General features: G+C 41.8%; 1 protein-coding gene across 1 annotated transcript in view; it reads left to right on the plus strand.

Moving 5' to 3' along the window:
- Window positions 1-14,948, plus strand: part of CTDP1 (CTD phosphatase subunit 1) — an 84,319-nt gene that overhangs the window by 53,599 nt on the left and 15,772 nt on the right. Inside the window, exon 12 of the mRNA XM_066623882.1 lies at window positions 5,609-5,781. Within this exon, the coding sequence (XP_066479979.1) occupies window positions 5,609-5,781 (173 nt within the window). The remainder of the gene's footprint in view (window positions 1-5,608; window positions 5,782-14,948) is intronic.

Consider the following 14,948-nt stretch of genomic DNA (forward strand, 5'->3'; position numbering starts at 1 on the left):
CCTCCCCTCTTCCCTCACCCCTTAAAGCAGGGGTCTCCAAACCACGGCCCGCGGGCCAGATGCGACCCGTGGCAAGCCTCTAGCTGGCCCGCGGCCAACCTCTTGTCCCCTGAAAGCCTCTGGCCCACTCAACTGAGCATGACCAGAATTGTGCTCTGATTGTGTCTGGAGGGTGTTCTGAGGGTTAGAGAGGTTGAATGAATGAGCCCGTTCATTCATTTATTCACTCATCTAAGTTCCATCTCCAATTTATTTATTTAAATTTTATATTTAAATTTTTTTTCCGGCCCTCAAAACCATGCCAGATATTTGATGTGGCCCTCTGGCCAAAAAGTTTGGTGACCCCTACCTTAAAGGGACGGGAGAAGCATTACACAAACTGGTGGGTCACGACCCACCAGTTTGATAACACTGATGTAAAGAGTGCTTTATGATTTGGGGTTTCATTCAAAACTGTCTCTCCCCCAGAGGATGAGTTATCTCTAGCAGGGAGAGAGAGCAGGAACAAAGTGAGCTTGGTAACCACTAGGCACTACTGCGCTGGGTCAACCTGCAGCCTCTTCGAGTCCTCTCCCTCTTCCTTGACACTGTCAGTGTTTAGAACTGAGGTGAAACTTTTGTAACCATTGCAGTCTTCCATATAAGGAAACAGTAGTTGTAAAAGAAGGTAATTGAGTAAATCTTAGGACTATTAAGGTTTTTCCAGAATATGTATATAAAGATATGTGAGGCACCAGCAAAAATTTATGAGGAGCTTCAAAATAGCTATCCATTTATACCAGAAATCCTTATTTATATTATGCTATATTTTATTTTATGTAAACTGTTTTTTTCATTTCTGTGGAAAAAGCAATTAACTGCTTTTTCTAAATAATAATAATACATTAATTAATTTAATTAATTACTAGGTATTTCTATACCACCTTTCTGGTCATCGGATTACTCCTCTGACTTTATTCAAGGTGGTTTACATAGGCAGGCGTTTCTAAATCCCTCAAGGGGATTTTTGCAATCATAGAGGTTCTGAACCAACAGCATTTCAAATTATTCACTAGTTAGGAAGGATTGCTGCTATTAAACTGAACCAACCATTCTGAACCAACAACATTTCAGAATGGATCTTCCTGGTTTGGTCTCACTTTTGGCCTCCAGTTCTCCCACGCAGGCTGACAAGCAGCTCCATCTCTCATATGGAGGGCAGCCAAGATGCTTCTTGCTCACATCAAGAGCAGGTGGAATCACTCAGCTCGGCTTGTCAGCTGCTTCAAGGTCTCGCCATTCTCAGCCGTTCAGGGAGCTGCCGGTGTCCTTGGCGACCTTCTGATGTTATCTTCGGGCTAACGGAGGCTCTACCCTCTAGACCAGACCTCCTGCCCGAAATATTTTGAATACTTTGAAGAGTTATATAAATGTAATGTCCTATGGTGATTTCTGTAATTTTTTTAAATTCTTCACTGAGTGAAGACATACAGAAATCAACTTGCAAAAGAATATACAAAGTGATTCTTACTTTCCTTGCAAGAGTGCTTCCTGTTGGTTTTATTTGCAGTTCGTATGTATAGCAATTGTAAGAGAGATTTCCTTCTCGTATTTGTACATATTTTGGTATTTGAAAATTGAACTCGTCCAGTTCTGTCTAAAAAGAATAATCATTGCTGATCTTAATTTAGGATTAATCAGTAACTTCTGAGATCTTATTACAAATTCCAAGGCTTCTATTTACATTTTTCCTTTGTAGGAGCTGCAGTTAAATTAAATATAGTAGTGCCAATGTTTTTTTAATATTGCCTTAATTCACGTACATGGAAAGTTCTGTTTTGTTTTTTGTTCAACATTATTAAGCAGATTTGTTCCCAAACACATAGCATTATACTCTGAATATCAAATAATTACTTATAACTTACTTAGAAAGTATGTCTGAGATGTTAAATCCTGTATGGACTAGCAGCCATATTAAATTGAGTGTAAACATAGATTAATTTCACAGCATCTCAATCCGGAACAGGTTTACAGGTGGAGCCTATTTATTTGCATGAGTTCCGTTCCGTGACCCGACGAAATTAAGAAAAAATGTGTTGTGCTAAATTCCATAGAGTTACGCAAATACACTGCAGCCTGACACTTCTAGATGGAAGGAAACTAAGGCAGCTGTTATCAATTCCCTCCCCTCCTTCGTCTCCCCTTCCTTGGCTCCGTATCAGTCCTCCCTTTATCAGCTGTCCCTGCTTCTTTCACAGTTGCTGAGCTTTTTAGAGTCCAGTCCTATGCGTTTCTACTCAGAAGTAAGCCCCATTGTAGTCAATGGGGCTTGCTCCCAGGAAAGTGTGGATCGGATTATAGCCTAAATCTAATGCTTTGACTTGCTGGGAAGACTTGCTTGCTGGGCTGTTTTGTTTTCGTAGGCTGGAGCCTGCACCATCTCAGTTTGAAAGGGGGGGGGGAATTGGGAAACACTCCCTGGGTTTTTTAAAGCAATCCCCTCTGTTGCTACCGCACCTGCCTGTGTGTGTGTGTGTGAGAGAGAGAGAGAGAGTGCGCGCGCGCACTTCACCTTGCTCCACCTTGCTGCTTGTGCTCTGGCTACAGAGGTTTTCTCCTCCCCTCCCCTCTTCAGCCTTGGCTGGCTCAGGGGCTCCAGGAGTCTTACTGTTCCTTGCAAGGGGAACCTATCCCATGGCTCCAGGGCTGTTTCCCTGCCTGTGCCTTTTTGCAGTGTTTTGGGCTGCCTTGAAACAGAGCAGGTTTCAAGGATTTGGAATGCGGATTTTTGGAATGTGCAGATTTCATCATCTATGGCTTTTGGACCTGCAGCTGGACCCCAAGGAAGACCTCCCTTGTTCTAGAACCTTGTTCCGATCATGTCTGAGAGGCTTTCTGAGGACTACAGCTCTGTGGGCCTCAGAATGCCACCCAGAGACTTTTAAAGTGAACTTTTGGAAAACCAGAAGTTCACTTTAAAAGTCTCTGGGCAGCATTCTGAGGCGGCACTAGGCCTCTGTGGGCCTCAGAAGATCTCTGGACCTTCTCTGGACCCCACATTTTGGGGGTCCAGGTGGCCAATTCAAGCATCCACAGGTTTTGGTATCTGCAGAGGTTCCAGTAACTGAACCCCCACAGATAATGGGGGCCACCCTCTCAGTGACTTTTACTTTATAGTACATGTATTTAGGATTGAAGCCTTAATGGGAGTACTGACATAGGGGCCAATCCAGCCATGCCAACAGGGCATGCGCTGCATCCTGCAATAGGGAGGCAGTCAAGGTGGCCTCCTCAAGGTAAGGGAATGTTTGTTCCCTTAACCAAAAGCTGCGTTCTGGCTGCATCAACTAATGGCTGCATTTCTACTACATCAGTGCTGGAAACTTGTATAAGATTGACGTTTGGTGTGGTTGTTAGCTTTGTCAGTTCAGAAAGACTGTGCTTTGAAAAGTGTGTGTGTGTATGTGTGTGTGTGCTGCTTTATGGGTTTTGCCAATAATATAGGACAGTTATAAATACAGGTGCAGCCTATTTATCCACGGATTTATATTTATGCGAATTATTATTATTATTATTATTAATTTATACCCCGCCTTTTTGCCCAAAGGGCACACAAGGCAGCTTACAGACAATTTAAAATACAACATTAAAAACAATCATTAAAACAATTTACAATAATTAAAAATCTAAAAAAAAACAAAAACCCCCGTGGTTTCTCATATAAAAAAGCAAGAACGTCAGCCAACCTGTCAACAATTAAAAGCTTTTTGAAATAAAAAGGTCTTCAGTCCACGCCGTAATGATAGCAATGAGGGAACAGTTCTCAATTCTAAGGGGAGGATATTCCACAGTTCGGGGGCCACCACCGAGAAGGCCCTCTTCCTGGCACCCGCCCCTCTCACATCTCTTAGTGGCGGCACAGTCAAAAGGGCCCCCCAGATTATCTAAGAGCACGGGCAGGATTGTAGGGAAGGAGGCGGTCCCTCAAATACCCCGGACCCGAGCCGGGGGACCCGAGCCAGGGTGGGGTGGGGGTACTGAAAGTCACACACACCTTTGCCCTGCGCTGGCATCTCAATCTGTTTCCAAGCCGCCCAGGCAGGGAAATAGCCCTGGAAGAGGTTCCCCTTGCAAGGAACAGTAACATTCCTGGAGCCCCTGAGCCAGCAAAGAGGCTAAAGGGGGGGGGGCGAAAATCTCTGTAGCCAGAACACGTACAGCAAGGTGGAACTCGCTCTCTCTCTCTCACTCACACAGGGGCAGGTGTGGTAGCAACAGAGGGGTTTGCTTTAAAAAAAACCTAGGGAGTGTTTGCAGAATTCCCCCCCCCATGTTGCAGGCAATCACTGACACAAGCCTTCCCAGTTAGCAAAGCATTCGATTTAGCCTATAATCCTCTCCACACTTTCCTGGGAGTAAGCCCCATTGACTGGAATGGGGCTTACTTCTGAGTAGAAACGCAAAGGGCCAGACTCTTAAAATCTCAGCAGGACAGCTGGCAATGGGGAGGGCTCAGGAGGGGGAGGCAGGAAGGAGAGGAGAGGAAATTGCTTTAAAAAACCCAGGGAGTGTTTGCCAAATTCTCCCCCTCCCACTGAGATACTGCAGGTTCTCCTGCTCTAGCTGCAAGCCTTCCCAGCAAACAAAGCTTGTGATTTAGCCTACAGTCCTCTCCACTTTCCTGGGAGTAAGCCCAACTGACTACAATGGGGCTTACTCCTGAGTAGAAACGCATAGGGTTGGACTCTTAAAAGCTCAGAGGGACAGCTGGCAATGGGGAGGGCTGAGTGCGGGAGCGGAGGGGATTGATAACAGCTGCCTTAGTTTCCTTCTATCCGGAAGTGTTAGGCTGCAGTGTATTTACGTAACTCTATGGAATTTAGCACAACTCGTTTTTTGTTAATTGCAAAGAGTCACAGAAAGGAACTAATGCGGATAAATAGGCTGCACCTGTAATCCTAAATTTGAAAGACAAAGATACTTGTTAGATAAAGTGTTGAAACAAACCTTTTCAGAGCTTTGTTGGTCCTAACTCAGCACAAATGTTTCTGTGTTCCAAGCATACTGCTTTCTTCCAGCATGTGCAAACGCTTCCTTTTTTGAGGAAGTTTCTAATAAACTTGAGCATTTAGGCCTATGGAATAAGTACCTGGTTTTTTTGGTATTTGTTTTCTATAATGAATATAGCAGTAAAAGTTTCTCCTGCACTTTAGTGAAGAGATTTTACATTGAATTATTTTTTAAAACCACATTAAATGAAAATTCAGGTGTACATGAAGATTTCCTAGTATATAACTCCATCCCTCAATCCCGTAATTCAAGTGCATTTGTAAAAGTCTTCCTTTCTCCTTTGCTATCATATTGGTGAATGTATTCTAGTATTTTCATTTAACTGTTACTTAAGGTAATTTTGCATATACTACGCTTTTTGCATTATATCAAATACTTGCACCAAGGCTGGTATTAAAACAAAGTAATAAATACAATTCAAATTACATAAGTAAATATCACATTTTGTATACTTCTTTTTTTTAAAGTAACAGAAAAGTATTTAAGTTGATATGAGATTGTTTAAAGTTGTGATTGCTTTGTTTAATTGTGTTGACCTTAACTATTGTTCACTTTCCAGGTTGATGACATATTAGGAGAAGGCAGTGACGAAAGTGACAGTGAAAAGAAGAAGACAGGAGAAGAAAAGAAAACGGCACAGAACAGTGCAACAGAGCCACTAAATAAGACAGTAGAAGACCGGCCTGTGTCATCAACCTCAAGTGAAGGAAGCTTGACAGGCAGTGTGCCCAGGTACATGTTTTGATTGCTTTGAATTAAATAGTATTTGCTACATTGATTTCCTTCACCAGTGTCTATTTTGGAGATATAGAAATAGGTGTACACTTAATAATGTAGACACAAAAGTCCATATTAATTGTGAATTGAAATCAGAGTCAGACCAGCTGTGAATCTGGCTGAAGCAACCACTTTGAGTGGCAGGCAGGCAGGGGGTAACCAACCAACAATGTTACCTTGCTTCCCATGTCTGCCTATGGTCCACTCAGCTCTTCATTCCATGCCCCAACCCTCTTCTAGCTCACTATCAGCAAGTGAGAGGAGGATCAGAGCAGCAGTAGCTGACCTCTTTATCCCGCACTGCTGCTGCAAGCAGACACTGCAACAGTGCTGCAGGAAGAAGCAGCACAGCAATCCTGTTTTGACCATCTGCTTGCACAATCAATCAAAACAGGATTGTTCCATCTCTTCCTTGCCAAGGAGGGCAAGAAAAAGGGACAGGAACCCCTCCATTCTCCTTACCTCAGTCTTCCCTGCTTGCTTGCTTTCTCCCTAGTCAGGTCTTCAGGTACACAGGCTAACTGGAACGACTGGAAATAGAGTCGCCTTCTGCTGCCAGCATGCTCCACTTAGCCCGTGTGTTTGAAGAGATGGTCAGGTGGAAAATAGCAGGCAGTAGAGCTTGAGGTAAGAAATACAAATACAAATCAATTTTTTAAGGGCAGTGAAAATGGATGCTGTCATTATCCCTGCTACTGGAGACAGAGGGCAGCAGTGAAAGGGCAGCTTCAGGCACCATTTGCTCCTGGCTCGACCAGATTAAAATATATAGAACAGTTACTGTTTTGAAGGGTTAAATAGCTGAAGTGTTGCTTTTTGGAGAAAGACTTAAAAGAATTTCTTCATGGAATTCCCATGAGGTATTGTTAATTCACAGGGAGGGCCTGTAAGTGTGGGTGATTAGATGAAACAGAACTTGTGGTAGTCTTTCTTAACTGTTCTTTTTCTGAAATATGCTCTGCACCTCTGAGTTCTGCCTTGAACTGTACAGTATCCATTGTGTCATTGTCTAAAGCCCACAGCCATTTAATGACATTAAAACTCACACTGTATCCCAGAAGGTCTTTGTTCAGTAGATCCTACAGACTCTGAATCTAGAAAGCTGGTATGTACTACTGTGTTTCTTTTTAGGTCACCCTCTAGCCCAGCAATTTTCAAATTTTTCCATCTCACAGCACACTGAGAAGGTGCTAAAATTGTCATGGCACACCATCAGCTTTTTGACATTTAGCAAAGCACACCACAGAGAGTCGGAGGGGCTCACATCCCCCAGTGGCTCTAATTATATATGACCCTTCCCCAAACTCCCATGGCACACCTGCAGATAATCCACAGCACACCAAAGTGCTGCAGCACAATGGTTGAAAATTGCTGCCTAGCCACCTTTTGTACTTGGCATGGAAATTATTTCACATACTGACATAGAAAATTTTTGGTCTCTGTGAAGTTAATAGGTTGAATATGAGAATGGAAACATATCCCCTACACTTTCTGCAGCCCTCAAAATTCCACTTCTGATCAGTATCATCACTGTATTTCAGTGATAGGGCTGAGGTTGAGAGAATGGTGACTTAAGACTACCCTGTGAGTTTGTGACTGAGAAGTTCAGAACCCTTGCTCAAAGCAGTGCAATGTTGTTTATCCTTACTTAGAAGTCACTGTGTTAAGTCGGGTTTGTTCCTAAATTAATTTATAAAATCGCATCCTTAACCATTGCACTGTATCTGTTCAGATCAAAACAAATATTCATTCATATTGTATTACACTGAACTGTTTTCTTTTGAATAGATTTTATTTTTTCAGTGCAATGAACGTAGTTTTGAGCTCTTTTGACCCCCTTGTTTTCCCAAATCATGAATTGTGTTTGTTAGAAAGTGAGCCCCTTTAGGGCCTGACTGTTAATGTATAGGGGAAAAAATGCTAAAAGCCTCTCTAAGCCTAAGGGGATGATCAGGATACAAATCACTGGCCAAAGCATTGCTGCTGATGTTTTAGAGGGTATGGTATTTTAAAAAGTGGTATCTATCAAATAGTTAAATTTTAGGAAAAATGGGTCACCAGTGAAGTTGAATTTTCCTATCATTTCCCAGGCTTTTCATCAGTGTGAAAAACCATTAGAATCTATTGAACAAATAAGTGCTTGCTTGGTTTTTAGAAGAAATAGAAATGTCTTTATTGTGGCAGTCCTAGCAGTCAAATTGCATACAGAATGTATGCAAGTTCTTTCTCTTTTTGTTTTTTTCTAGGTTCCTAAACACAGTACTGAATATTAGGGCATTAATATGGTCCACAGTACAGTTTTGAAAATAAAATTACACCTTGAAACAGCGTTTTAAATAAGATCTCTGGTGCTCTTGCGTTGGGCAACAGTATAACCCAGACTAATAATTATCATGCGCTATAAAGTATGTGTTCTTGTTAGTAGCTAGGTGTTCTCTTCTCTAATCATTGAAGCAAAAAAGATGCCAATTTTCCCACCTACTGGAATCTAATAAATCTAGAAACAAAGATGGTGGGCACCTCCTTGAAATGTAAGGATATTAAAATCCTTTTATTATTCACATGTTGGAGTCTTACGTTTTAAAAACAAGGCAATCTCAAGTAACTATTCCAGATAAAATCAGTTCTATCAGTCCCTTCAGTTTTGGCAACCATCTGTGGAAAAACTATAGCTATTTGAAGAACTTAAGTTTCTCACTCCTCAGCATAATAAAACCTAGGTACTTGTAATAATTGTATAAAATATTTAGATTTATCTTCCACCTGGTTGGTCATTGATAAGGAACAATACCTGTGTGTTCATGCAGAAGACACATTGGGGGAGGGGAAAGGGAATTTTCACTGTTTTCCTCCCATATTGCCTGACCCTTAGGAATGGATTTTACAGTGCTACAACAGGATGCTGTGAAGAGGGGAGATTGTTGGAAGTTCTTGTGTATGCACTTAGAATTAGGTGCAGTCTTATTATTCTATATCTACAATAAAAATACAAATTAACCATTTTAGAGTTTGTTTCATTGTATTGTGTACATACAATTCAATAGTTTATAAGACATTGTTAAACAATTTTTTTCGTTAGCCCATCTCCAACTCAAATCCATTTTTATTCAAATTGCCTGTCCACACAATATTCTTTTAAATAAACCCAAGAAAAAAAGAGAAGATAGCAGCGAGAACCTGTGAGTTTTAAAAATGTGAGTGCTGTTCCATAAAAATAAGAGCTTGAATTAATTTGATTCATATTCATAACCCCTGCTAATTGGGTAAGAGGCACTTTTACAAGTGAGTGCTCCTTTTTTTTTAGCAGGGGGAGAGTAACTGGCTCACCTCACCCCAGCAGTGTCTGTTTTCATGGCTGTCTGCTGGTATTCTTTTTGCATCTTTTTAGATTGTGAGCCCTTCTGGGACAGGGAGCCATTTAGTTATTTGATTTTTCTCTGTAAACCGCTTTGTGAACTTTTAGTTGAAAAGCGGTATATAAATACTGTTAATAATAATAATAATAATAATAATAAATATTTTCTTTTAGCCCCTTTTCTTTATTTCTTTGCATATTTACAGGTCTTCAGGAAGACATAAGTGTGTCTTTTGAGTACTAAAATTTTTTTCTGAACACTGTTTTACAAATGTATGCGTGCACACTCTTTGCCTTATATAACTGTGTGCAGAATTCAAGTTTCTCCATTTATTTTATTGGGGAACTAATTGGGATCTAACTATCCTTGGTAAATTTTTCAACTTATAGTTAATAAAACATGTTGTGGAAAAAGTAAGTTATGCAATAGGTTGGTTGCTTGTAATTCTACAAAAGTAGGTATAAATTATGCAAACGTAGAGTTAGACTTCTTTTGCTGTTAGTAAAGTCTAATGTAATGGGTAGAGCAAGAGCTTCTAAAGATACTAAAACTGCAGTCCTGTGCATGCATACCTGAGGGTACTGCTCACTGACTATAGTGAGACTTCTAAATAAAAATGCATAGGCTTGCACTGCATGATATTTTGGTTAAGAATCATCTTAGAAAATGGTCTTTGTAAAAATAATGGCTTTGTTTTTGTATTATGTCAAAGACTACCTTTAAGTTATGAGCATGAATGTTTATAGACTGCAGACTTCTATGTCAGATGTCACAGTGGATTAACAGGAGCAATCTCATATGTAATTGTTTGCAACTGTTTGTAGTCTATGAATGTTCATGTTCATAAAACGTTTAGTAAGCTTTTTGAAGCCAAATAAATAGCCCCTATCAGATCAACCCTATGTTCATCCTCTCTGAAAAAAAGTACTCTGAAAGATTGATGGCACAGGACTTGCTTTTACATAAGCTATATTGGTTCTTCCTCATCACTCCCGGATTGGCCTTTTCAGCCACACTAGACGCTGTGCCAGAACCACCTTTCAGAGCGCAATACCATAGTCTTTTGAGACTGAAGGTTGCCAATACAATCTTCCTCATCAACTTTTTTCTTCTGTATGTAACAAGTGTCTACCGGCGTCCCCAGGTATCTGTGGGGTGGTATGTTTCTGCCTGCCCCCGCAGATACCAGAAACAGCAAATAAGGGGAACCCTATCTCCATGGCCCTCCTGTGCCCATTACCTTTGTTAATGTTGATTACAATCCCCCAAAGTGCTAAGGTGTCGTAACAAATAAGCAAAAAGCTTATACCAAGACAAACAGGCAAACAGCCTGCAGCCTAGAAGGGAGACTAAGCGTGAACTTTCTGCTTCCTGTTCACTCTGTCTCTCTACTAGGCTACAGGCTACCTGCCTCTTTTTGCTTATAGCTTTTGTTAAAGCAAGACACCTTATCACTTTGGAGTAATCAAAATAAACAAAGGTAATGGGCTGGCAGGGGCACAGATAATCAGATCCATGGATACTAAGGGATGCCTGTACTTACTTTATTCCACCAGTTTAACCAAAACAGACATTGAACTAACAGGCCTGTAACTTCCTCAATTCTCTCTGCATCCATCCAGTTCCCCTTTAAAAGTTAGCATTATGTCAACTGTTTTCCTCCAGAAGGTTGATTTTAGTGAGGCTGCATATTTTCAGCATTTTCAGTTTTGAGTTTTTCTATAATTTTCAAGTGTGTACCATTTACATGCCATGATTTTTTAATTTGTCAGTGAGCACTCTAGAATTCCATCTCCTGTCACTTCTGTTTAACTAAATTTTTATTACACTGTCTAGAAGATGTAGTTCAGACAACAGGACATAATGTTCTGTCATGTTCTACAAGACTGACTGAGATCATCTTCCTATGTTTGCTATCTTATCTTGCGATGCAGATAGTAAAGGTAAAGGGAGGCATTCTTAGTTGCTGCCCCTTAGCTTGGGAATTCTTATTACCTCTACACCGGTGAAACTTCAAATATGCAAGCTGCTTCATTCATGATCTTTTCTTACATAGATATTGTATGTCAGCATTCATGTTTTCTGAATTCATACAGTTGTGTGATAGGAAATGCATACTGGAGTGAGGAGGAAAGCTCTGGTACAAATATTTTAAATAAATGTGCATGTTGTGGGAATCTGCTACAGTTTTTGACTTGCGTAAATATATTCAAATATCTGACTTGGTTACAAGTGTATGCAGGATTCCATGGAATTTCCTACACAGAAGCAGGGCCCAAGCTCAGTGAAGGAAGGGGATGCTTTTTTCACTCAAAGGTCCAGGGAAGCTTAGCCTGGGTTGCAAGCTCATTATCTGGAGTGGAAAATAAGACTAAATTTATGCTTGAGAATCATGCCTAGGCCTGGAGTTGCTTAGACAAAGCACATACGCACAAAGCATTGGGGACTGTGTACGTGAGTCCTCTGTACGTAACATACTGGGTCAAGACCTGCAAGCCCTAGAGTTCCTTAGCTCCTGCTAGCAGAAGGAGTCAACAGGGTGCAGTATCCGAGTAGTAGTAGGAGGGAAGGGCAAGCATCGTAATCGGGGACATTAGCCCTTGTCATACACTTACGGTTCACTGAAACCCTGCCCTTCATTCACCACGCTTTTAGCATTTGCCTGAAGAGAGTCATGTGGTACTTGGCAAGATATCCTTTCTGTGACTAGGTGGTATGGATACATGCATGGTGCTTGTGGAATGGGATGGTAAACTTTTACAGTTCTTTCTCTTACAAGTTGACAAGGTGAGGACAGCTCCACATCACATTCCTCTAGTTGGGACCTATCACCCAGTGTGCATGCAGATCAAGAGACTGTTATAGCAGGTGAAACAGAAAGTTACACGGGAATTACATGTGGATTCCCCTCCCTCGCCACCATAATCTCTCTCTCCCTCCCCCTTCCAGTTTCAATTGTGGTCACATAATAGATTTAATATATCAGAATGCGTACACGCACACATCTGTTAAAACCTCCATTCTCTAAGGTAGTGGTTCTCAGACTGGTGGGTCACAACCCACCAGCTTGAGAAAGGGTGCCTCTAGCACTTTAAGGAGTGGGGAAAGCAGAAATGCAATCTGCAGGATCACATTGCTAACAGGCTCGCAGGGGCTTTTTTAGAACTTACCCCTGCCCACAGCAGTTTCCTGGATGTTTGGGGGGCCCTGTGGAACCTTCTGCAAGGCTCCCTGCACCTTGAAATAACAAAAAAATGCAGTCACAACCCACTTCTGGTTTTGCTATTATGCCACTGCCTTCCCCCTGCCCCCGTCAAGACTTACCTGCAGTCTTGAACTCCCTGTGAGTTTGAGAACCACTGCCCTAAGGGCTATTTTTAAGAAGACACACATCTCCCACCAGAATAATTTATTAAGTTCACCAGGTCTGTTGTCTGTCCATTTGTCTTTCTATCCTTTGACAATTTTCATAGATCTACAAGAAGTTGATAGGAGACAAGCTCATGAATAATAGGTCATTGCCCTGCATACCAACAGACTATTGCAGTTTGACACTCACTATACCCAGCAAGGTCAGGCACTAACTTGGGTAAAAGAAGGCATTTACATCTATTTCTTATAATGGTAATTATTACTAAATAATGTCTGAAGAAAACATTAGTCCTGTAAGCTGACTAAGAAAGTTTTTAGTGGTTTAAGCACTTTTCACCCTAAAAGGGTATAGGTAGGAATTTGAGGCACATGTTGCTCCTGAAACAATATATGGCTTCATGACATGGACTTCTACTTGTCTGCTGTGGCAAACTCCCATGTTTTATGTTTATCTTATATGCCAGGCGTGTCCAAATCCTGGCCCACGGCCCACTGCGGATCCCCATCTGGCCCCCAAGGGGTCCCCCCTTCTCCAATGGGCTCTCACCCCAGCCCACGCTGGCCCGCTGCATGAGCTCCGCACCTTGCTTTCCCTCGCTGCAGCTGAGCTCAGTAGCAGTGAAGGAAAGACAAGCCTAGTGGGTGCACAGGGCCTTTTATAGTGGGAAGGTAATGTGAGACTTGCGGGTCTCGTGTTACTTCCCACTATAAAAGACCCTGTGTGCTTGCTGGCTGGTCTCTCCCTGCCTTGCCCATGGGCTGGGCTGGGCTCTGCTCCACTCAACTGGGCTCGGCCCCCCTCCCCTCCTGCAAGCTGAACCAGGAGAGCGCAGGAGAGAGAGAGAGAGAGAGAGAGAGAGAGAGATTCCGCACATGGGAGGGGAGCCCACCCAGCCCACGGCACATGCCTCCTAGGGATCCAAGGGAGGAAGAGAGGGTTGGTCGGCTGGCCGGCCAGGCAGGCAGGTGGAGGCGGCAGCGGCGGCAGCAGCACATATTGCCCTAGCTAGCAAGGAAGGGCAGTTAGGTGGGCAGGCAAGCAGACAGGTAGGCATGCAGCTGGGCGAGCAGGCAGGTAGCTGAGCAGGCAAGTGGGCGACCAGGTAGGAGCACATACTGCCCAAGCAAACAAGGGAGGGAAGGAGGGAGGGCAAGGGGGCAGGCGAGCAGGCGGGTGTATGTGTGTGAAAGACAGTGGGAAACTTGAAGATCACTGATGAACTGGCTGGAATATCTCCCCCTCTCCACCCCTTATGAGTGTGAATGGAATCATAGACTGGCTTGAATTCATTCAATTTCCGTTTCTAATATAGTCATTTATGTAAGTTTATTCAAATTTGAAATGTAAATTAATTCTTTTTTTTCCGGACCCCGACACAGTGTCAGAGATTATGTGGCCCTCCTGCCAAAAACTTTGAGCACCCCTGTTCTATGCTATGAGGTTGGGGGTCAGTATTTTTATCTTCAAGATGAGTCAGTCTTTGAAATAAGTTTCTGACCTCATAGATATTGGGTTCTCGTAACAGTGTGGAAGTTAGAATACTGGCCTTCATTTGATCTTAATGAGGATAAGCACATCAAGAAGGCTGGCAAAGTGTGACAGAAACAACTGGCGTATGAGATGTAATATACCTTAATGCACTCAAAATCTATCCCTGCCAGTGGAGAATACTGATTCATTAAATCTTCTGTTGATTACATCAGAATGCAGATTCAAATGTTGTACTGGCCGCCAACATGAGAAAACCAGAAGATGATAGTGATAGTTATGTTTATTCTGAAGGTGTACTTTGTGCAATAGTAAAGTACTATCTATCTAAATAATGGTTCCATTCATGTCTCCTAATTTTAGTCCTCGGGCAGGGGAAATGCTTTGATTTTTATTTTTGATTTTATATAATTTATATCCTTTCATTCCACCCAAAATTGTGAGCTCTAGACAGCAGTAGAAGAGATGGTCAAAGTATTGCTCAAAAATCAATATTACTTTCCTGACTTACTGAAGGAAACTTTTTGGTATTTTGGAAAAATAAATGCTTAATTTCTTCAGTGCTTTTGTTTTAGATGGGGATGAAAATATTCCTTAATTTTCATAATTTTTAGTTTTACAATAATGGGTAGATAATGAATAGATTCAAAAAATGTATTATATTCCAGTGTTCTGGCACTTTCCTTATTCATATTTGTATCAGATTCTTACAGTTAAAAGGTACTCAAATCTCCAGCCCAGTCATTTAAAAACAAAATATTTTGAGTTTATCTAGGCAGCAGTTTGCTTTTAAACACTTTTCAGATGATAAAATTTTCAAAGGAAAAAAGGGAACACAAGTCAAATGGTGGGTAGTTACCCAGTTAGTTATTACTCTGTTGAAAAACTCCCAAACCACACTGGGA

This window comes from Tiliqua scincoides, chromosome 4 (assembly GCF_035046505.1).
Source record: "Tiliqua scincoides isolate rTilSci1 chromosome 4, rTilSci1.hap2, whole genome shotgun sequence".
Lineage (NCBI taxonomy): Eukaryota > Metazoa > Chordata > Lepidosauria > Squamata > Scincidae > Tiliqua > Tiliqua scincoides.